Source organism: Parasteatoda tepidariorum, chromosome 1 (assembly GCF_982258835.1).
Source record: "Parasteatoda tepidariorum strain Cologne lab strain chromosome 1, Ptep-v5.0, whole genome shotgun sequence".
In the NCBI taxonomy this organism is placed as follows: Eukaryota; Metazoa; Arthropoda; class Arachnida; order Araneae; family Theridiidae; genus Parasteatoda; species Parasteatoda tepidariorum.
In genome coordinates this window covers 112,165,542-112,190,599 of record NC_141755.1, presented here as the reverse complement: position 1 = coordinate 112,190,599, position 25,058 = coordinate 112,165,542, and the positions used below count along the sequence as shown (strand labels likewise).

At 30.9% G+C, this 25,058-nt stretch overlaps 1 protein-coding gene across 2 annotated transcripts in view; it reads right to left on the bottom strand.

Moving 5' to 3' along the window:
* The window catches only part of LOC107449695 (uncharacterized), a 34,602-nt gene extending 14,877 nt beyond the window's left edge, over positions 1 to 19,725 (bottom strand). The window contains exons 1-3 of one of the 2 annotated variants that reach the window (XM_016065298.4): positions 19,589 to 19,725; positions 9,146 to 9,417; positions 2,270 to 2,413 (exon numbers count right to left, since the gene is read on the bottom strand). In XM_016065298.4, the coding sequence (XP_015920784.2) occupies positions 2,270 to 2,413; positions 9,146 to 9,335 (334 nt within the window). In that variant the 5' untranslated portion in view covers positions 9,336 to 9,417; positions 19,589 to 19,725. Of the gene's footprint in view, positions 1 to 2,269; positions 2,414 to 9,145; positions 9,418 to 9,689; positions 9,778 to 19,588 lie in introns of those variants that run through there. The other variant, XM_071179330.2, reaches the window with a different exon arrangement.
* Between the last annotated feature and the right edge of the window lie 5,333 nt (positions 19,726 to 25,058).

Sequence of the window (25,058 nt, the reverse complement as noted above, 5' to 3'; positions counted from 1 at the left end):
AGAATTACATGGACCAGCAAGGGTCGATCAATCAATGTTTTTGCATGGAAAGTAGGTACTTCATGCACTTATAATAGCTTTCTTCCTTTTTCAAACAAAACAATTTTATTGAGAGATGCGGCGATGGTTCCTCGCTGCAGTTACAAACATCTACTACTACTCCTACAACAATTTTCCCTCTGGCCTATACGCCCTCTGGCGTCACTTAACATGGACGGTTTATAGCAAACTACCGGGTATAGTGAACGAAATGTTCGCTCCTCCCGTGCCTTGCTATACACATATAATATTTTTTGTAGATATAGTTAAACCAAAGGAAGAAAGGAAAGTGGATATTATGAACTTTTTTTCTGTTTTTGACTGATTTTTTTTTCTTTATTTTTTGGTCATTTTGAAATTTTTACATAAAATACATGTACCGATTTTTAAAACCATCTATCGAGTGGAGTAGAGTCATAAGCATTCCTTCTTGTTTGCTTCTTCCATCTCAGTTTAGGGAGCAGTTCGGAAAAATTGTTTGTAGTACGGATATAGTGAACTCCCGGTATAGCGAACCGAAATTTCGGTCCCTTCAAGGTTCACTGTATTCTAAGTGCATAAATCGAAGTTCTGCCTAAGCAACAACAACGAGCAAAATGATTGCTACAGAGATTAGAAATTATTTCTAATAACACATTCTTTCAACTTCACGTGCCGGACTAGATCGACACTATTTACTCGTTTTATTATTGTTTTTCACCATCTATCTTCTGCTCATTATTGTTCGCCAATGACCGGCAAACTTCCATGGCGTCGATTGATGAGCTTGCGATCAATGACACATTTGCTCTTAAACTCGAGAAATGATAAGGATTTGAGGAAAATCCCAATTTCTATCTTAAAGCAGGATAGATCTATGAAATTCAATAAACACATTCCGCCGTGCAAATCAAGTTAAAAATGCATTCAATACGCGAGAAATAATCTTAAAATTCTGCCTTGCTATGGAACAATATTTCGATGGAAGAGTTAGATTTTTCTGGGAACAAATAAAGACAGAAGCATCAGTTTGACCACTTTGAAACTAATTCATCCGTGTCCTTAAAAAGTCAAAACGGACGTTTTTCTCAAAAAGGATTTTCGGTTGTCCGATGCAAGAGGATTTTCAGTTGTTGCTACAATTTGGCTGAATGGTAGATAATTCCCATCAATTGGCAAATCTACAAATACCACGCATAAAAATAATTTAGTAATTGACAAAAAAAACTAATACAAATATAAAGAGCTCATCTGCATCTTGAATACTATACCTAACTAAGAAAGAGTTTATAACTCGAATGGAGTTACCGTAAAGATAACCGGTTTAAAACCCGTAGATGTATTCCATCCGCTGATTGCATACGACACGAACGGTTTCTAGAATATGAATTCCCTTCCGAAAATAAAAATTAAAGTTCATAACTTTCCGCAAATTTCTTTTATTTAGAGCTTTGTCTTTGAATGGGTCATATTGTTCATCGAAGAAACTTAACTTTCCAGAAACTACGAAGAAATGAACGCCGCCAATTCTCTTTCTGACAAAACAAGTCAGAATTGTTCACGAATGAAACATTTTTGTGGAAAATGTTAAGAATTTTTTATTCATTACTTTTATTTCAAATAATGAGTTAATATTTACAGTGTTATACAATTGTTCTATGATGATACTTTTATAAATAAAGATAATTTTTTTCATAAATCAAAAAAAAGTGATATACAACATTTTTATGATGATATCACTGTGATAATATGTGATGATATGTAAATAAAGATAATTTTTTTCATAGATGATAAAATTATATACAACTTTTTTATTATGATATTACTTTTATAAATATAATTTTTTTCATTGATCAAAAAATATGATATGCAACTTTATTATGATGATATTTACTTTAAGAAAAAAAGATAATTTTTTCATAGGTCAAAAAAAACTATAACCAACTTACTTTTATAAGTAAATCACTTTTATAAGTAAAGATAATTTTTTTCATAAATAAAAAAAAATTCCATTTAAATTAAGCAGAATAATGAAATAAATAAAAATAATCCTAACGTAATTTTTTTATAATGATATCTGAATTAAAACTCAAATATTTGTTCTCGTTTTTTTTCCTTTTTTCTTCCTTTTTTTAATTTTTTATTTTTTAATTATGGTCAAAAAGACCACAATGGTAGTTCAAGGTATGTGAAAATGGTCATTCTTGTGCAAATGGTGGAAATAGTTGATTTAATTGGAATGATGTCTTACCAAACATTAATCCCCAGAGAACTGTGATCCAAGTAATATCCATGACGAAATAGCAGGATATGGCACTTATCGTCCCGATTATTCCTCCGATGATTGTGACACACCGAATTCCATACTTTTGACCCAAGATTCCAGCAAGTGGTCCTAAAACATCAATTCATTTCATATAATAATACTAAGGATTCCATTTATTCATGTAGTGTGTCCACCACCACAAACATACGATTTGAGTTCGCTAAGACTCGATTCTACGTTGGGGCACCTTTTCATAGTTGAATGCTGACATTGTCGATAATTACTATTGGTGAGGGAACACGCCTCCCTTTACAAAGACCCCCCCCACTTCGATTTGAAAACACCTACTTCAGTGGATGATCCACATTCAACGGTTAAATTGCTATTTGTGATTGCGACATTATCCACCTCCTCACGCTGTTGCTACTCAGTCCCGATCACACACAGCGTATACACTCGACTGCTGAAGGCAACACAGGGGTGACCGCGGACTTAATACAGCACTCAAAAGTACGGTGATCTTAATACAGCTCTCCCGACTTTTCCCAAATCAGCAATGAATCAACTAGTGGTATCCCATTCATCGAATTCTATCGCGGCTATGATTCTGGTGGTGCTGTAATGTGTCTACCACTACAAAAATACAATTCCAGTTCACTAGTATATAAGACATGTTAACTCGATTCTGTGTTGGGGTACCTTTTCATAGATGAATGTTGACATTGTCGATAAATACTATCCCCGATTAATATTTACCCATTTGAATTTGTGTCACGACATTTAGATAACTCGATGTAAAAGAAAGTAGACTAAATATGAAAATTGGATCATTTAATAATATTAGGTTATAAGTAATAAATACTTAGATAATTTACATTCTTTGTAATAAAAAGCAATTCTGACTACTAATGTGAAAAGCCAGCTTTAGTTATTATTTTTTGTGCCTTATTAATGCAATCACAATTAAATTATTGGAAATTTAATATATTAATTACATTAAGTATATAATTTATTTATAATTTGCAATTAAGTTATATTTAATCCTGCAAAATTTAAGTGATGGACACATAGTTTCAATGTAATGACTGATTTTTACATTTTTTGATTTAAAATAGGGTATCCATTTGTTTTCAAGAACTTAGATTCAAAGGGAAGATATATTATTATGAGGTGGTTTAGAAAATATGAGATCACACTCGTTGCTTAGAAGGTTTTATTAATATAAAGTACAACTTTGTACTTATAGCGGCAGTTGATGGTATGGAATTATCCCATATTAGATAGTTCAAAGATTTAGTCAAACGAGCATTTTGTTCTAAAAAAAGAAAAGCATCATATTGTTGCTTGAAAAAAAATTTTTTTTAACGTTCCATTACGGGCACATTTGCAAAAGACGTTCTGCTCTAGGGTTGCATTATTTATTATGTCCGCTTAGCGATGATTTTATACAAGGCTAAAGAGAATAAAATGGCTGGTTCCCTCCTTTGAAGTAGCTCTCGCCGCGCCAATCCTCCGATTTTCTCTAGTGACTTTACTTTGGCGCAAAGCTCGCACTTTTACTTCAAGAACGGAGCGTTCGGCATTACTAGCTCTAACTAATATTGGAGCATTTCTTTTTGCGAGATATTCTAAGACATTTGTTATTTTCTATAATGACTTTCCTCAGTTTTTGCAGCGAATTTACAAGAATTTAAAACTATTATTGAAATGCCAGTTTGTGCGATTGCAACTTGAAAAAAATTTGATAGGAAAACAAAAGGATAAAATATAATTTTCCGCGTGTTCCCTAAAGTAAATGAACAACTATGTAAAGAATGGATGCCGAAATGACACAGTTAATATAAAACAGCAATACGTTTATTCTGTCGTTAAGAACTTTTATAAAAATTCATTATCAAAACAGAAACCGCCTCGTTACTTCAAAAAGAAAGGCAGGTAAAAAAAAATTAAAAAATGGATAAAGTCAAAGAAAATTAAAATGTAAATAAAAAGTATAAATAAAATATATAGTATATAGTTGGAATTCTTCTAATTTCATAACATATTTTTTAATGTAGTTATTCTAAATATTTATGATTTTTTTTAAAAATTATATTCTCTTAAATTTAAATATCTATAAATTATATCATCGTAACTTTAAATATCTATAAACAATTGTAAAATTTCTAATGTCATTGCGAACCTAAATTATTATTTTGTTTCAGTAATTAGCGTTTAAAGTTAATGTTTCCTAATGATTAAGTATGAACAAATTGCTATTAACGGCATATTTTAAAATCAGGTATTCTAAATTAGTGTCGATATATGCTTTCATTTTTCTTAATAATTAAAGTTAAAACTGAACTTTTTAAAATAAAGTATTTATAGTGTCATTTTCGCCAACTAGTAAAACATTTTTATAAGTTTAAAATGGTATTTTTTTTTGTTGATATAATGGCCGAGAAAGTTTTTTTGAACTAAGTTTATGAACGGAAATAATGTGTCAATTACGTAAAGTTTGAAAGCTAATAACCAGAAAAAGTCTAACTTATTTTTACAAAGAGAAAGATGCAAAGTTAACATAATATCTTTGCGTGCAATCTTCCGAGATCTGTGGACACAGTGACGTCATGAGGAGGGAAATCGTAGCTTCAGCTCTAAGAGCGGAGTGAACTAGCCCTTCTATTCTCCTTAGCCCTGGATTTTATATGCCACAGAGTATCCGCCCCCCCCCTTCCCGTGACTGAAGACACCGAAAGAAACGATATAACCACTAGAGCAGAATATGTGCCAAGAATAAGGGAATATAATCTTAGTGGTAGTTATGCCACATGACTCCCCTTCTAGAATTTTATTTGAGATAGAATTCGATGCCACTAGCTGATTAAAGCTTTTTATTTATTTAATTATTATTTTCCCCGGCATATTTTTATTTATTTATTTATTTACTGGTCAGGAGAATTGTATTTACTTCACCGGATTTTTGAGCTCTATTTTGGGAACCAATCGACTGGTCATTGTGGGCCATGCATCAAGGCCGTAGACATGATATTTTTTCGAGGGGGGGGGGATATGGTACGAAGCAAGGACAGTTTCAGACATGCAAAGTAGGAGAAAAACATTGTAACAAATATTGTTTATTCTGTTGTTTGCAAAAGTTAAACTAGTAATTAAAAAATATTACATAATAATTATTTTTCAATTAATATTACATAATAATTATAATCAATTTGTAAGCAAAGTTTGCAAAGACATGCGACAGGGAATTGAAGAAAATTTTTCGATTAATTTTTTAGGACAAACCGGAATATCCCGAAATATGCTTAATAAAGTTAGCCCTGTTAGCCTTTCTTCTTTAGTAGCTTTTCTTGTTGCTGTCTTAACGCGTTTAAGAGTAGAAAAAGTTCTTTCTGCAGTTGCCGTGGTGATTGGCAACGTAGCCAATATTGATAACAAGCAATAAATGTTTGAGAAAAAAGATACTGTCGCATTCTTCCATTGCTGAAAGTGCCGTATCTGGTCTACTAAGAGGTTCACGCAAGTTCCACTTTGATGCCTATACAGTAGAGTCCCGATTATCCGAGTTAATGGGGACCGCAACAAACTCGGATAACTGAAAAACTCGGTTAAAGCGAAGAGTATAAAAACGGAAAGAAAAAGAGAAGATATAAATGTAATATATTTAAGAAATACAAAATGTATACCACATACAATTCATATTATAATTAAAAAGCTTACTTAAAAACATTTAAAAAGCATACTTTACGAGAATTAAATAGTTTTTACTTAAAAAAAGTCCTAAATCGTTTTTCGTTCTACGTAACTTTGGCGCTTTTCTGTAGTAATGTTTCGCCTTTTTTAGGGATAACAGGAAGGCTGGTGTCGCCACTTTTTGTTGTTCTATATATTCAATAGTACATTCGATAGCTTTTAGTCCATCTGTATGAGAGATTTTTATATGTTGATTTTAATAATCACTGTCTTCATCATCTTCGCTAGATTCATTATCATTATTGAAGATATAAACGATAATTTCCTCAGACAGTTTTTCTGAGTGTTTGGAAGATAAAATTCAGATTTATTTTTCAGCTGTTTTTTTAAAAATAAACTAGAACAAAAAAAATCCTTGAAAAATTTGATAGCTAGGTTAAAGCGGAAACTCGGATAATCGGGACTCTACTGTACTTCCATTTCTCCCATGAGATTTTCGATGTCAATGAAATCTGCGTAGATTCTGAAATTGCATAAATTAATATATGCTGAGAAACAATTGATTTCGAGGGAGGAGTCTAACCGAAGGAAAGATGAGCCACAAGGTCAAGTGAAGATGATGCACTAGCGAAGGTGGTGTACTGGGAAAAGATTTGATTCGACAGTTTTTCTTTTTACCGAGAGGCTCAAAGAAAGACAGTTTTTCTTTTTCTTTTTACCGAGAGGCTCAAAGAAAGACTAAAAAGTTTTGAATTCCAGAATTTCGGGGGGGGGGGGGATTTGTCCCGACGTTCCCCCCCCCCTGGCTAAGGGCCTGTCATTCATCGATGTTGAAGAAGAGTTTCATATCGCGTCAGGAGATCCCCAATATGGGAACATAATCAATAGTGGTAGTTACGTCACAATTTTTTTTCTTCTAATGTATTAGTTTTTTTTATGTTTCACCGAAAAAAAGAAAAGTTTAATAAAAAGAGAATTTAAGTTATTTATCTTCAAAAGTTTGCTAAAATTATTTTGCAAACTAATTTTTAAAAACAAGGCAGGTCTAAAATCAAGACATTTAAATCATACTATATTGCTTTGTAGCATCAAAACTTTCTATCGATACATGTAAATCTTTGAAGGTAATTCATAATATAAGACCATGTTCGGTAAACTGATCAAGAGCTAAACGTGATGATGTATTTACAGAATTTCTTCTAATATTACTCTAGACCAGGGGTCGCCAAACTTTTTTGATCATCGACCCCTATATAATTTTTCGAAATCTCCATCGACCCCTACAAAATTAATTTTCTGTTAATTAAAATAAAACTCTATTAGATACTGTGTTTGTGCATTTATTTTATGATTTTAAACATTTATTAAAGTAATAGTACATTGTGTAACAATAGTTTCATGAAAAATATATTAATGTTGAAATTTAAATACCTTATTATTAAATAATAAGTAATTATGCATAAGTAGATATAATAAGTAAAGTAACTAAATATTTACTGCTTCTTGATCAATTGCATTGATTTTTTTGCAAGGTTCGCTATATTGGGTTCAAAATGGGTCAATTTTTATTTTCGTCAAAATTGGTCAATTTTGTAATTTTCGTAAAAAAATACAAAGTGTGCTATAGTTTTGTCGCGGGCTGTACTAATCCATATTATTAATGCTTACCTTCTTTTTTTACATGCATTGATAATTAAAATTGATATCTAAACTACGCGAATGGTTTTATCGAAACAATAATTAATTATCCAAAACTATAAAAGTTTTAATAATGACACTGCAAATATTCAACACAGTTTGCAAAGATGGCTGAAACTGCGTATGATATTTGCATTTGTAACGTCAATGCTCGCCACACGTGACATTTGGACAAGCGCACATATGCATATGACTAATAAACTGCGCTGAGTTCGTGCCACTGCGCGGTGGTAAGTAAATATATGTTTAACCCCAATAAATATACGTTTATTAATTTATGTTTTATAAAGAAACTGATATTGAGTCAATTATAAAAAAAATTCACAAATTTTACATAATTAGGTATGTGTGATTTGCGTATTGAGAACTGTTTTTTTTTTTCGACCCACAATCGACCCTTCCGATTCGGATCGACCCCCATTCGCCCCCCTGTCTCAGATCGACCCCCGCTTTAGTTAAATAGACCCCTTTGGCGACCTCTGCTCTGGACGAAAAAAATAAGTCACAATACATATATTTATTTCTGCACATTTATATGCAGGTAAAAATTTCCAATTTCACTCAGTGTTTAAAAGAATTAAAGTTTTTAAATGTATAAAAATTAATGATCAAATATTTTAAAAATACGTAATAATTTTATTTTTCATAGGACAGTGACATCGCCTAGTCGAAAATATTTACTTCTCTTTCTTTAATTCGTGCACATATGTCTTTCATGCTAGATGTATTATATAAGAGTGTTTGAATTCCAGCGTTATCTATGGAGCGTTTGCATTCCAATGAGGATACCCGGGTTCGAACCCCAGCGATGGTTGGTAGATACGAATTCCGCAACCGGCTAGCATCGACCACAGTAAAATATCATCAGTGGTAGATGAATCATGGGGTAGAGTCCCTTGCCGTCAGGCTAACCGGTTCTCGTCGTCTCCATGTAACGCAAATACAGGTAAGTTCCATCAAAAAGTCCTCCAAAATTTCTCCTACTACTTGATCCAAGAGTTCCCTTGTCTTCTGGAATCGGGTTCCAAATGACAAGTCTACAAAGTTGAACATGAGTAGCCGTAAACCCAAAAGCAATTGGGTCGTAAAAAAAACCCTATTTATAGTTGAACTTATTTCCAAGTAGGATATTTTAGCATGCCCAAAAAATCTTGAAAATGATATTTTTAATGCCTTTATAGTGATACATTTTAAAAATTTAAAGCTAGTTCAAGATTTATTTTAATCATAGATATTATTCAAGTTCATTTAAAAGTAAAATTCTTGATTGCAACATTCATATTGATTGCTCATAAATATATTGCTTTAAATCCAAAATATTTTATGGAACACAAGAGATTTAAATTTATACCCTCCATAATAAATCCGAGGTGTATGGTGGTAAGTTAAAAACTTATTCTGCGTAGTAAATTTAGTGACTTATGACGTAATAATTTTATTAAAATGCTTTCGAAGATGTTATTTAAAACTTACCAAAGAATGTCCTAGCAGCTTGTTGTATACTGAATGGCATGGAGGCTGTTTGCCTATCTATATGGAACATCTTCATGAAGGCGATGTACAGAATGCCCGACATTCTCCCAAGTCCCACCACAATGAAATTGATAAGGAAATTGTCGAATGCTATCACCCATGCTCTGAAACCATCTCTGCCCGACTTCATGTCGCTGCAATAAATATTAGAGGACGGCTGATTTTACTTCCATCTATCTCCTTTAGAATTTAGCCATCTCAAAGACAAAAATCTAAAATAGAAAAAAAGTCATACAAAATATGATCTCGATTAAAAAATTATGACTTATTACTGTTAGTTCTAGCATGAAATACTAATGGTATTCTTTGAAATTAGGTACTATATAAATATAGTATAAGCGTAGAAATGGATGGATTTTTAATTGATTAAGGTAATTAATGTTAAATCGAACTAAAAATGTTTTGCAAAATAGAAGAATCATATCAAATACAGATTAATCAGTAAAGAAAGAATAAAAAACAATGTCAAAAATAAATAACAGACGTTTTTTTCAGGCAGTGGGGGCCAAGACATCTTCCCCGTAGGCCAGTGATGTAACAAGGTTCTTCTGTCTTCCACAGTAAAATTTTATTAACACTAGAAAGACGGAAACTTAGTATATACCTATATTGCCCAAAAGCAGTCAAAATGACTGCATTGTTAAAGAATAAATAATGTGTAAATAAATTTGTTTAAAATTAATTTTTTATATTACTTGCAGTTGTATAACAAGTTATTAGTAAATATTTTTTTCCCAATGCCCACCTGTGCTAACATTTTTCGTCAATTGGGTATACTATAGCCTACGTCACAAGTTGTGTTATTCCTACTAAATTTAACCCATGAACGGCATTTTCTGCGAGCCTAACTTCAAGCCACAAATAAACAAACGAAGTGTTGGATCGTTTAAATAGCTGCTCGCCAGATTTTATTGCATTATAAAGAAAAGTAATTGATATTCGATTTTTGATTAATAATTGATTTATGTGGATAGTGGCATTTATGTGGATAGTGGCATATAATTTAGCATTGCGTCATGGTAAATGTTGTTCCTACTAAGTGGAAGTAGTTGTGTTTTTTTTATATTATACCCAATTCAGGCATTTACAGGGCAGATTTGTTGGCCTCTCTTTCAGAGGCACCACATTAGGTGGGCCAACGTTGCTCCCACAGTGAGGACAGACAGTACAGAGAAAGAAAGAACATCCATGCCTTGCCCGGGATTCGAACACAGAACCTTTCTGATGCAAGGGCAGTTCCCTAACCCCTACACAGGCCGGTCGGCTTATTAGTAAATATTAGCAATAAAAATAAAGTGTATGTTGTACAAAAAGTCTTAAAAAAATTCTAAGAAATTGTGTCATTATTATACATTATTGTTTTGCTCATTGAAATTAAAAAAAACCAGTCAAAATGACTTCCTTGGGCCATCTAGTGTTAAATAGCTCTTAAAAACTCTCTTTAAAAATGCTCGGAATACTGTGGAATTTTTACGTTTTCTTAATGTCTTTTGACATTCTTAAACCTTTCATAAATTATTCCTTTTCCTCCTTCATAAATTATTCCTTTGAGAAAGTCTTAAAAATAAGATGTTATTGTTGATTGATACATTACATATCATAATGAAACTAAGCTTATTATATGATTGTGTTATGTACTGTTAAAAAAATCGGGAAAAAAAAACATTAAATTCGAGTTTAACAAACTTAATAAAATTGAGCATTAAATTCAAGTGTTTGTAAAAATATTGATTTTTTATATACTTCCTATTTGTATTTATTTTTAACGTATTGCATTATATTGTTAACCCATTGGTACACTAACGTAAACAAGTGCAAACTGGTTTCAGTCTCGCAAAAAACAATAAAGCTGTTAATAGGATAGTTAAGATTTTACATGGAATCTTATAGTGAGTGTAATAATTTGGCCAGGGACTGTAACTGTTCTTCTGTGGTGGAAATGTGCGTCCCCGATAAAAGCGTGCATGAATATTAATGAAATTTAATCAGTATATTATCATTATCTTTAAAACTTGACGTGCTAGAGTTAAAACGATTTTCTAATTTGACGTCAGCAATTCATAAGAAAAGGTAAATCAGAGGTCAGCAATTCATAAGAAGAAAAAAAAAGGTACGGATCATAGATTAGAGTCCCCTTGTCGTCAGACTGACCGTGGACGGTTCTCGTGGTCTTCCTCTCGATGTAACGCAAATACGGGTTAGTTCCATTAAAAAGTCCTCCACGAAGGCAAATTACTCCCAATACTTGATCCAAGAGTTCCCTTGTCTTTTGAATGGGGATAAAAATAACACGACTACGTAGTTGAACTTTAGTACTCGTAAATCCAAAAATTGTGTCTGTTGTTCTACGACTGTTATAGTATAACAAAAATTATAAAAAAAATATCTATAGTTGAATTTATTTCCAAGTAAGATATTTTGGTAATAAAACAATGCAGCTCATTACCAACAAGGATTTAGGTACATTTTTATTGAAATTAATAAGTCAAGCTTTTATCTTTAATTGTTCCTCAGACAAGACATTATTCATCAAGCTTAATTTCGCTATGCTAGTTACAGAAAAAAAAATGATATTTCTTTTCTTCTTTTTTTTCTTTTTTTGCGCGTTAGTAGCAGCGCAGAACAATTTCCTCGGACTGCGAAATTTTTCCTCTGAACCACGGGAAAGATTGAAATAAGTCTTTCGAGAATATTTCAAACAAAATTTTGAGTTCTTGATCTCTTGTTCGATTTTTTACTCATCAGTTTCTGTAAGATGTTTTAACTGATGATTCGGGGGGAGGGGGTGGAATCTCTCCCAAATCGAATAAAAAAAATTAGGCACACAATTATAAAACTTGTTCTTCCAAAAATAATTTCATTCAATTAAAACAATTATTTTTAAGATTTATTCATTATTTTTTTTAATTATATTCCATTTAACATTCGTCAAGTAAAACATGTGATACATGTTTTGTCAAAAATGTTACAAAATGTTAAGTCTCGCATTTTTCAAACCAAATAAACGCACGTGTAATTATTATTATTGCTATGCTCACAAATATATTTAAAAGAACATACTTAAAATTTAAAAATAAAATTCAGAATATGATCTGTTACAAAAGCTTTTTTTTTTTCGAACTGCTTCCATGTATTTATACAATCTAGCTTAACACGTGTAGAGTGAAAGTATGATATTTAGAGACTAACGTATAGAAGGGTTGGTGTAAATAATATTGAAAAATAGTGCGATATCATTAAAAATTATTAAAAAGATTTCTAAATGGAAGAAAATGCGCTTTTTACTCTATTTTAATTTCATTTATAAAATGAGAACGTTTTTAAGATCATGAAATAGAAAAGTAATTTCAGAATTTTTCCTAATATATAAAAGATATATTTTCTCTAAATTTATGCATTTTCCTCACATTTACTCATATATATAAAATGAAGTGAATGGTTTTCAAAAAAATTGTATGCATTACTTTATTTTTAATAAAAAGTTCCGATGAAATTTTTTTTCATCGTGCAAACTATAAATTTTACAACAATTTCTTAAATAAATGTAAAAATCTCCAACTTCCATGCAAATTTTCTCGAGAGGTTTCTTTTTTTAACTAAACAGATTTCGTTATATTATTTAAATTCATGCATGATATTATAATATCGTCTGAAAGAATGAGTAAAGTAGAAAGAAAAAAAGGTAGACTCGTTCTTCAGCCTTGAATACATAGTATTTCGAGGTCACGCTGATGATGGCATAACAAAACTTGTTCTTTAATATTCTTTTAATACAGAGTGGTTTTATATTGTAGCTTATATTTCCCCGACATATGCCCGACGCGTGTGAAAATTTCAATATATACTTTATTTTTGACCCTACCGGTTATTTATGCAAATATTTTATCGGAAATATCGATTTAAGTTTATATGCAATTCGCGAAGACGTAAAAATTGCAGAATAATTGCAGCAGCGGAATCAAGTACCACAATACATTACAAAAATTAAAGTCAATTAATACTTAGGGCAACAAAGTAAAATTTTATTTTAGTTTACTTTTAATTAAATAATTTTAAAAAAATGTCTCTCATACAAAACAAAAATTAATTAAATTAAATTTAACTGATGAATTTTTTTTGAAAAATCGGCATTAACATCAAATGTCATCTACTATAAGTAAAAAAAATGTATTTGAACTTGAATTTTGAACAAGATATGTAGGGAGAATGTGAACTAATAGTAAGAATTGGAAGAAAAAAGAGCGTGATGTCAGACAACTGTAAAAGTATAAATTTGTGATGATTTCTAATGATATCTATTAAAGAAATGACTATTTTGGATATTTTGTACATAGTTTCTTTATAATAATTATATATTATATGGAGCAATATAGGTCACCTGCTCGCTTCGCTCAGCGACTCCTCAAAATTTCTTACTCATTTCAAACTTCTCAATCATTTTGGTTTTTTGATAACACGCAGATTATCACCTTAACTTATATTTTGGGTTATTTATAGCATTTTATTATACTATTATCATACTATTTTGTTAATTTTAATGCTTTATTTTTATTATATCAATTTTCAATAATATATTTAAAATGGAATTAGTAATACGTTTTTATTAAAACTAAATTTTAAAGATTAATTCATTATTATGCTTGTCTTATAATTAGTACATTGATGATAGAAAAAAAATTTGAAAAACAAATTTTTTTTGTTATGTTGTTATAAATGACCTCTTCTGTATGCCTCGACCAAGTTTTGTACCACTATCTATACCCGCTATATTGAAGGAGATTGTTTTTCGGTGTATTTCATTTGATGTCTCTCCTACGGAATCTGCTGTACTTTTTAAAAAAACTTATTAATAAATATTTGAAAAAAAAAAGAATTATAATCCATAAATTTGGTAGTCATTGAACTCAAGCAATTTATTTAACGTCCTCCTATTTGAAAATTTTTTTTAAAGGATGTCCCAATGCATAAAGTGATAAAACAAAGTATTTTATTATAAAAATCATCATGGTTTGCCATCCAAGTAAAATTGAGTTAGAAAATTATTTTTTATTCTCACTTACAGTAAATGTGTTTTTGAATTAATATCCTTATTGAAGTTATACTTCTTATGCGACTTCCAACAAGGTTGCGTTAAACGTTTAGCGCTACATTTTTATTGGCCGGAAAATCACGTGGTAGGATCCAGTTTTCCCTCATTCATTTCCACATTATTTTGGTTCTCACCAGCATAAAAATAATAAAAGTATTGTTTTTCTGTAAATATTTTTTTAGTTTGTTTTGATACACATCTATATATATATTTCTCTTACACGGCACCAAAAAAAAAGCCTCATTACAACTCCCCGAATGGCAACGTTAGAAAATTGACCAATGATTGCTGCTATAAATGTCACATGGCAAATGTCACATGAGGTGGCTCAACATATAGCGCTTTTAAAAACGGAAACAATAACCAGAGTGAGCATTGTCAGGTTGTTCAATTCAGATTCATGTCCTAAGAACATGATAATATTTAATTTAAACTCAATTAGGAATTAATTAGGCTGGTCTTCTCCATAGCTATAAATAAGTCACAAGATCAGACTTTTGAGAAAATCAGTTTAGTATTGACTAAACAAGTTTTTAGTCATGGACAACTTTATGTTGGCCTGTCAAGAGTTAAGTCATTTGACAGCCTTTCAGTAATTGCTCCAAGATGCCAAATCTATAATTGTGTTTTCAAAGAAATTCTAAATGCTTAGTGTTAATTTCTTAGAGCTTTACAGAAAAAAATGTTTTTTTGGAAAAAATTTAATTGAAACTTCTATTGGCAGTAGGCAAGGGGAACTGCCAAAATCAAAACTCCCTGATTAGAAATTCAGCATGGTGACCTCCACGTGGTATTTCTCGGGTAATGCTTACAGCCATGCATTTTAATTTATTGTAAGTAAAACATCCTTATTCTGTTCTAAAATGTTATGTACTTTATCACAAATGATAATTAATATAGAAATTGATTTCAATAATGCTGATCACCAAAAAATATTTCATTTGGCGATAAAACAAATTTTTGTGTTCTTGAAAATGAAAGACTTTTTGAGGGTTATTATCTCACATGGAAAAGTTAGGGTTTAAAGTTTATATTTTAAAATAATAAAAAAAAATTCTAAAACTTTCAGAATTTCTAGCATTAACTAATTTATTATACACATTTAGTTGAATTTAGGTGAGTAACTGCAATATTTGATAATTTATTTTGCTGATATGTTTCTTATTTAGCTAATGTAATGGTTTTTTCACCATGTACAATCTAAATAGCTAATATACTTTTTTAAAAGCCAATAAGAACATTGATAGAATTCCTCTACATAAGTACAATACTATGTCTTTGATGATAATATACTATGTCTTTGTGCTAGAACATTGTGTTCATTGCCGAGCGAGCGCAGCGAGCCATGGTTCACGGCGTGAACCACATAGGATTGCGTAGCAATTCTCAGGGGTTAGCGAGCAGGGGGCAGGAGCCTCCTAGTATAATTTAATAGGGTAGTATTTTTTTATTTTCAAATTTAGTGGATAACAATAGTAAAAAATGAGTGAAAACAATCCCACGGACAATGCGACGGGTTTAAGATTATGTCAAGGTACGTCTCTTGTGAATATCAATTGATTGTTAGGTTTTCTCTTCTGAAATTACATTATGACGCATTCACATACATTATCAATACAAATACATTTTCCATGGCGAAACGATGAGGCAACCACAAGCCCTTCCACTGGTTCAAGAGGGAAAAATGCACATAATTACCGTTATTATAGAGCACGGAAGCGAGCGGAGCAGGAAAAAGAGTCGTTGAATAGAACTAGTGATCCTTCCACGACTGCTGATTCTTCTACAATTAACGTCGCAGGTTGCGAAGTTTAACTTCTTCCGCGCGGAGGGACTCCACTCACTATTTTTTTTTAAAGAGCAAATTCACTAATAACTTACTTCTCTATTGTTTTTTGAATCAACAAAATTTCACTTCAATGATGTTTTCTTTCTTTCAGTTGTCAGTAGGAAACTATAAAAATTATAATTTTTCTCCCATTTTTTTTTAAACTCTTATTCAGAGAGTCGCAATGGTCCGAGGAACCGATGTCCTCGATGTCGATGTCGATGTCAATGGTCCAATGAGGTGAACCGGGCTCGAAACCCAGCGATTTCATGTCGATACGAATTCCGCACCCGGCTCGCACCGACCACAATACTGACGTAAAATATCATCAGTGGTGGACGGATCATGGGTTAGAGTCCCCTTGCTGTCAGGATAAACATGGGAGGTTTTCGTGGTTTTCCTCTCCACGTAACTCAAATACGGGTGAGTTCCATCAAAAATCCCTCCACGAAGGCACATTTCTATCAATACTTGATTCAGGAATTTTCTTGTCTTCTGCATTGGGACAAAACCACGAAATTGAACATTGATAGTCGTAAACCCAAAATTTGGGTTGGCAGTTCAACGACGGTTAGAAAACTATTAATCAAAAAAAAAAAAAAAAAACTACATAAAATTATTGCATTAACTAAATAATTTGAAATCTTACGATTAAAATTCCAAACAAATCAGTTCTTGATTTTGTAAAGTTTAATTAGAAAGTAGTTAAATTAATTTCTTTCGTCATTTCAGCCAATAAAAACAATGTACTTCAAATCCATTTCAAATTGGAACAATCTTCTAGAACAGTGATTCTCAACCACTGTGCCGCGGCACTTTTGTGTGCCGCCAAATTCTTAAAATGTGCCACCAAGTATTAGAAATGATACAATAAAAATTATAATGCTTTTTTTTATGATGAGTAAAGTTTAAATTAAAGAAAAATTTATATATATGTATATACATATATACTTCTTGTAATTTTTCCACGCTTTAACCACGTGAACATTTTTGTCTCGTCTCTGACAATAATAAAATAAGATGGAAGTGTTTAAATTATATATGACACACAATTTTAAAAAAATGTTATAAGAGCTAATCACTAAAGTAAGCTGTGCAATTAATAAGCAAATTAACAAAGGATAACTTACAAGAATTAAGCTAACAATTAATAATTAGCAAAAGAACTAGTTAACAAGAATTCACAAAAGAATAACAGTTAATGCAAAAAAAACTAACAGTTAATTACTATAGAAAGCAAGCTAACAATTAATAACTAGCAAAAAATAAATAACTGTTACTAACTAATAAAAAATTGGTGGAAAGAAATAATTAATCCCTTAATAAATTTGCTTTTGTAGTACATATTATTTTAGTTCACATTCAAAATTATTATCACAAACTATTTAACATAGTGTAAAATAGGTAATTAAACTACTTTAAATCTAATTTTTTTAATTATGTGCCGTCAAATTTCGAAATCGTTAAAAGTGTGCCGCAACGAAAAAAAAAAGGTTGAGAATCACTATTCTAGAAGAATGCAAAGTCATTATAAAATAAGTTTATTTTCTTTTCAATGAAATATGTCCCTTAAAAAACACCTGTGCAAATTGATTCATTCTGGCTGTAATCGATTCATTGCGTCTGTAAAAGTGCAAATCGATTCATTCTGCTATTCTGCTGAAAGTCTGCTATTTTTTTTTGTACGTAAAACCGTTATAACTTCGCAACTTTTAGTTTCGGGATTGATCTCATTCAATTGAACCAAAAATGTATAGAAAAAATTCATTTACCAATCAAAAGAATAGAGCGTGAAGTGGAGAGGTTTGGGATATCATTTACAATAACATAATGGAGCTTTTATTGTCTAATTTCTTTAAATAAACTTCTTTGCAGTAGTGTACAATAAGTGTAAATACTTTACCATTAACGAATTCCTAAAACTTGATTGAAATAGGAGTATTATTTATGAAATATGACAGATATTATTAAAAATAGAATAATACTTTTAATGTAAACAATCTGCTGTTATCGTCAAGAAACCCCAAAATGAATGAGAAGTAGTAGTGGGGGGTCGGTGAGTGGAGCGAGTGTGGTGAGATTCTATTTAAAATATTAATTATGAGATGACACTATACAACTTTATTGTTATTACGTAACTGAAATCGGTCTGTACTTGTTTACGTTCAAGGGGTTAAATGTATTATATAAATATAGATTACTTATGATATCAGGTATTATATTAGTGCATTATAATAATTAGAGAAAAATATTAGACAACCTGTGGTTTTTTCAATAATAACGTGTTTTGCAAGATGCATTACTTTTATATATAAACATGCATGTAATGCAGGGGTGTCAAACTCGCGGCCCGCGGGCCACATGCGGCCAGAGATGAACATTTTTGCGGCCCAGTCAGTATATCCGACGCAAAGTAAAAATAAAATAGAAATGTAAATTAGAAAGAAAACAAGCATATGAAATTATAATATACTTTATTTATAAACTATACGGATCATTTTAAATTGTACGCTCGAAAATGTAAAATTGTAATTGACTTGCGGCACCTGCCCTTCCAGGGATACTGCATCGTATCAAAAATACGCAGAAAAAATTTCAAATCTTAGAGCAGAATGTAAAACAAGGTTTAAAGATTTTAATTCTTTGGAAGACAAATTTCGTTTGTTTTAGTCGATTTTCTCAATAAATATAGACTCAGTACCCAGTAATATGCAAATGAAAAAGATTGAGATTCAATGAGACTCAAATTTGAAGGCAAAATTCATTGAAGTGGGTATGCCTGAATTTTACAAATATTTACCGGCAAGGTTTGAAAATACTCGAAAATTCGCATATGAAATTATTTCCATCTTTGGAAGTACTTATCAGTGCGAGCAATTATTTTCCGTTATGAATGGAAATAAATCTCTTGTTCGAAACCGTATTAATAACGCTCACGTTGGGTCAATTTTGAAAGTCGTCACGGCCAATAAAATTTCTCCCGAAATAGGCAAGATAGTAGCAGAGAAGATATGTCCAGTATCATACAATAATTTAACTTTACATATGTTTATTACAATGTATTATTCAAAATAAAAATATTTGTTTCTATGAACATTGATTTATTTATTTACTTTTTTTTTCTACGGCCCACCTGAAGTTAAGCATTGTTTATTTGGCCCAAAGTAGCTTTTGGGTTTGACACCCCTGATGTAATGGGTTTTAGTTCGGGAGATTTTTTTATATACTTCCTATTTGTATTTATGTTTAGCGTATTTCATGACAGTGTTAAACCATTGATACAAGAACAACTACAAACAGTCGCGCAAGAACAGTAAAACCGTATCACCTGTTAATTATAATTTTACATAGAATCTTAGAGTGGGTCTAATAGGGCCAGGTACTGTATATATATTTATAGGAGCAGTGTTTAGTAAATAGGATTACTAGAAAGGGGGTAAAAAAAAACTTAGTATGTGAAACTTACCGAGAGATGAATGAGGGTTGAACGAAGACTGGTTTTATCGGAGGAGAGAAAAACTACGAACTTTTTCAAGTCACATATTTCTTATATAATAGATTGCATCAGTAGAAGGTCGGTAGCAGAGAGTTCTTCAAAATAACATTTATTTCAAGGACACTGAATAATAAATAAAAGATCATATTCAATGGCTAACGTTTCAAAAAAAAAAAATTTTTTTTTCACTTTTCTCTTAAAATATATTATAATTTTGCTCCATTTTTGAGTAGTATCACGGAAAAATTTACCTAATAATGTAGCTGAAAGGTGAGGAGCCAAAGACCTGAGGTGAGGAACCAAAACTTTGCTTGACTTTTAATTATACAAATTTACTTTTGAAAAAAAACTCAATTATACCAATTTCGACTGAATCAGAAAAGTTCATTTAAGGGAAAAATCTTAACTTTGAGACAGTTTAGAGTCACATTAAACAGATAAGCTTAAATGATTTAGAACAAAAATGCTTTGAAAGAGCTTAAGTCTTAGATCCAGAATTTCATGTATTCCTTTATATTCATTATTAAAGTTGTGCTCACAAATTTTTGCCAAACATGCAGAGTTTCACAACATATTACATTTCAAATTTGCATAAACTATTTTCATCTGAGAGCAGATTTTCAAAAACCTCAAAAAATTTTATTTTCAGAGAGAGTGTTAAGTACAAGAGCTTCTTTAGGCACATTCCTTAATCTTAAAAATAAACACAAAATCGAAAATTCATAACCAAAACAGTTTTATTTATACTAAATATAAATACATACACCAGTTAGATTTTTAAATTTGTCTTATTATATTTTAAGAAAAATTGTTCCAACGCAAGATTTCTATAACCAAAATACATTTATTGAACATTGTATATATACACCATGGTACAATTTCTTTCAATTACAGTAAAAAGTTTCTAACACTAGTGTATTACAATTATACATTATAAACATTTGCCACTAATTTGTTTCGCGAAAAAATTCAGTAAACAAAATCATGATCTACACTTTCTTCATTATAACATTTCAACTTTAAGAAACTAAAAATCAGGTGATTAATAAATATTTTAAGTTTTAAACCATCTGATATTTAAACTTAATTAACTTTATCTACCTTGTTAAACAGTTTGTCTAGTTTAATGCAGAGCTCTACTGCATTTAATAAAATAAAATAAAAAATCAAAGCTCCTGAATCTTGTAAAGTAGTCTTGTGTAAAATCTTGTATTGTAGTGAGCAAGAAAAGTTAACTTTCATAATTTAACTTTCATAGAATAAACTTAACTTTATTTTAAGTTTAAATTATAGTTTACATTTTATTTGTTTAAAAACTTGAAATTTTGAAATAACTTGTAGAGTTAAAGCTGAACTTAGCATTTTGAAAAGGGAATATCTTCATTGGATCCAAAGTGAAGGGGATCCCCTTTTCAAAACGATCGATTCAGTTTTAAGCCTTAAAGTAGAAAATATATTTTAAGTCCAAATAAAACTTAGCCCCTCTACATTTGTCAATTTAAAAATGCTTACAACGAATCATTTTTATGCGTATTTTTGTTATTAAATCAAATATTCGGCAATCTCAGCTTACACTCGATATCAGATCTAGGCTGATTAGAATGTTAAACTTTTAAATTAAGTCAACTGTCATAAATTTAGAACACTTATTATATTTTAATAGCTAATTATTTAAACTCTGGCATTTTTATTCAATAATCTCTTTTAAATATTATATGCTTAACTGATTTGGGTCAATTTTATAGTAGCAAATAATTAACCGGATAGTAGAGCTCTATATTAAAGTTTGCTTTCTATTTATAGTTTAAGAATTAATGACAGGATTTTTGCACTGATAATTTTATTTCATATGTATACTTTTAGTGGCAAATGAGCCCTACTAATGACAGAGTTCAAAATAAAAATACAAAATACAATATATCTTTCCTAATATAGCATTTTTGCAACGACATACATAAACATTACACACTTGATACATTCATTCATTTTTATATTTATGAAAAAATATAAAAATTAATGAATATTTCCAAGTATTCATGTTTGATAGTATTAATTTCATTTTACACTATACGCAGAGATTACACATTTGATATTAAATACGGATTATATACATGATATCTAAAAAACTACAGAAAACGCCACTAATATACAGTTTAGGTTGATGTCAATTTAACTGATATTTAGGAAAAACTAACGTTTAGGATTTCAGTAATTCCACTAGAGTTGGGCATTCAACTAAAATAGTACAACTAAAATGTACAAGTTAATGCAAGTTATAAAATTTTGCTTTTGCTATAAAATTTAGGGTTCGAAAAGCTAATACTAAAAATATGCTGGTCCAAAAATATAAATTTGACACAAAGGAATATAATTTATTAAAGTAGACATATTTCATAGTTAATTTAAAAACTTAGAATTTAATGAAAACTATTAAATGCTATTTCTAATTTAACTCCTTTTGGTAGGTAATATTTTTTTTATTATTAGACTTAAATAAACGTACGAGTTTTAATTGTTCATTTCCACTGAAACTTTGCAAAAATTTTTAAGATTTACGAAAATTTTATTATCACTTTAATACAGACTTTTAGAAATTGAGAAAGTATGATAACTTTTGCTAGTTAAACATTCGGCATAAAACTAATATTTGTTTAGCGGTATCTGTAATTTTTTAAAAACCAATTAGCGTCAAACTTAAATTAGTATCATTCCAAATAAACGCAATGTGAAACTTTTTAAACGAAACATTAATGGATATCAATTACTATTGGCGATCTCACTCTTATATTATAACCGTCGTTGACCTAATTCTTGGGTTTAAGACTACTAATGTTCAACTCCATAACCTTATAATTTTGCACCCAATCCAGAAGAAAAAGAAACTCCTGAATCAAGTATTGGGAAAAATTTGCCTCCGTAAACTACTCTTTGATGAAACCAACCAGCATTTGCATTAAAAGGAGAGGAAGACCACGAGAACAGCCCACGGTCAGTGTCACGACAAGAGGAACTAACCTATGATCAGTCTACCACTGAGGATATTTCACGTGCGGAATCCGAAAGCGAAATTCGCATCGATCAGCTGTGGCTGAGATTCGAACCCGCAGCACCTAAATGGAAAGCGAACGCTCTGTCCCCTCAGCCATCACGGCTAATCTTCCGCAAGTTGGAAAAATTTTAGCAGTCCAAGTTAATCAGAGATTTCTAAGCACAATGAACTTTCTAGTTTTAAATTTTAAATCTATAGGAGTTTCAGGGATCAAATCTCACGATCAAAGAACCTTATTCACAGCCATTCCAGCTGTTTAAAAATTATTGCAAATATTCTATTGCGAGCATATAGTACCTAATTTAACAAAAAGGAACTTTTATATGTTAGTCACCATTAAGAGCTGGGCTTCTTCGGCTTACGAATATACTACCAGTGTCTATGTCCAGGTCCACCCAGTTTGTAAGCCTACCCCTTACTTCTGGTATATTTCATGTACAGCAATGCACACGAAAGAATCTAAAATTCTCGAAACAGCTGAACAAGTGTAGAGCTCGAAGAAGTAGCAGAACGGCCGTCTACCGCTACCCATTCGAATTCCACACTTGTTGAGAGATTTCGAAATTTTAGTCTAGCACATCTGTACTTATATGGTATTGAAATCGTCGAATTGAAAAGAAATTTTTCGAAGAATAGTAATCAAGTTCACAGTTTAGAAATCTATATATCTCCATAAGTTTAGTATCAAATCGACCCTGAATTCCGTAGTATATTGTGCAGAGAATCTAGTTAACTCTTTTAGAATATATCAAATTGAGATTGCAGACTATATCGATGAATACTTGTACACTATTCCCTGCTATCAAAAAGTTCTAACATTTTGAGCGTGTGAGATGTTACTTTCGCCCCCAAAAGATCCCTTCCAAGGTCTATACAGTCTGATTAAAACGCTCTGTAATTAAGCTATTTTTCTAAAATTTGACTTTTTTGTTAGGCAAAGTTGAGAGAATGTTACTCTTTTATTCACTGTTTTACTAACTACGTGGAAAAACTGGTCTTTGCTAAGAGGAGAAGAATGCTGGTTAAAATAAGACTTTACGTGCAGAACCATCAGTGGGTAAAAAACTGATTCAGTAAGAAACTAGAAGTTTGCGTAAGAAGTCCTTCTTAAACATTTTACTTTGGAATTTCCTTATCATTAAAATTGCTATCAATTTATTGTATTTTACAAACTAAATTACAACTCGTACCTTTATTAAAATCAAAACAGCATTGCCTGCCTATTCAAGCAGTACATAATTGCAACTAAACACATGAGGCACACAGATTTACACAACAGACAAGTTAGAATTTAAGTGATAGAAAATTAAACGGTCGAAAAGTGCCGAGCACCTTAAAAACTGAGTTTAAATTATAAACAAATATTTGAGGTAGACTAAATTATTTTCCTTAAAGCGAACCGGAATCTTCAGAGGTCTGTACCGAGATTTTGTGAAAGGTCCTGTTTTCGTAAAATTGTGAAAAAACTATTCATACTTTGTGAATATAAAATAAGCTTTAAGTCACATTCTTTCAACCAGGATCCTGCTTTTGTGAATGTGTGCAAATAGGGTACTGTAATTGCAAAAACTGCCGAAAACCTTTTCAAGAAGTTTTTAAATTGTAAATAGATACACGATTATGCTCAACAATTGTTGCTACTAAATTAGAGACCTACAAATGTTTGGTATTTAGACAATACTGCTCAACGCAGAATATTCATTTCGAGCGAATAATGGAAGGGAAAAAAATCACTCACATTAATATTTCCAATTGACCTATTTTAAATAACACAACCTAGTTATGTATCACCTTTAAAGTGTTACGCATTAAGTAAACTTAAATTCTTAAATTTATAAAATTTTATTCAAAAAATTGCCTGAAATTTTTGTTTACATAATATTTAATTAATTTGATGAATAAATATAAATTGATCAATTATTTAATTACAAAAAAATGTCATTTATTAAGAATGTGCACACTATGTTTGCAACAGTAGAAATATTTTCTTAGAATACTATATTTGGAATTTAAACTAAAAAGGGAAACTTAGTTCGTTTCGAACGATCTTTGATCGAACGAAGGCGAGTGTAGTTTGCTATAATAAACCCATAAAAATGTCAATACTTAATACTATGACCAACATACCTAAACTCTTATCCGTTAATTGATCTCTTGCTGTAGCTGAGCTACTACGAACCAGGAACAGAAAAGAGCAGAAATTTCCTAAATATAGCCTCATCAGAAGTCTTAAATTGATTTATTAGTTCAAATTAGAAATGTTTAAAAGTAGATTAAACTTTAGATATCAAATTTACATTATTTTCTTAAACTGATAACCAACTCATAATATTGAAAACTTGCAAGCTGTCAACAAGGGAGATTCGAAAAACCTCAAATAAAGGGTGGGGA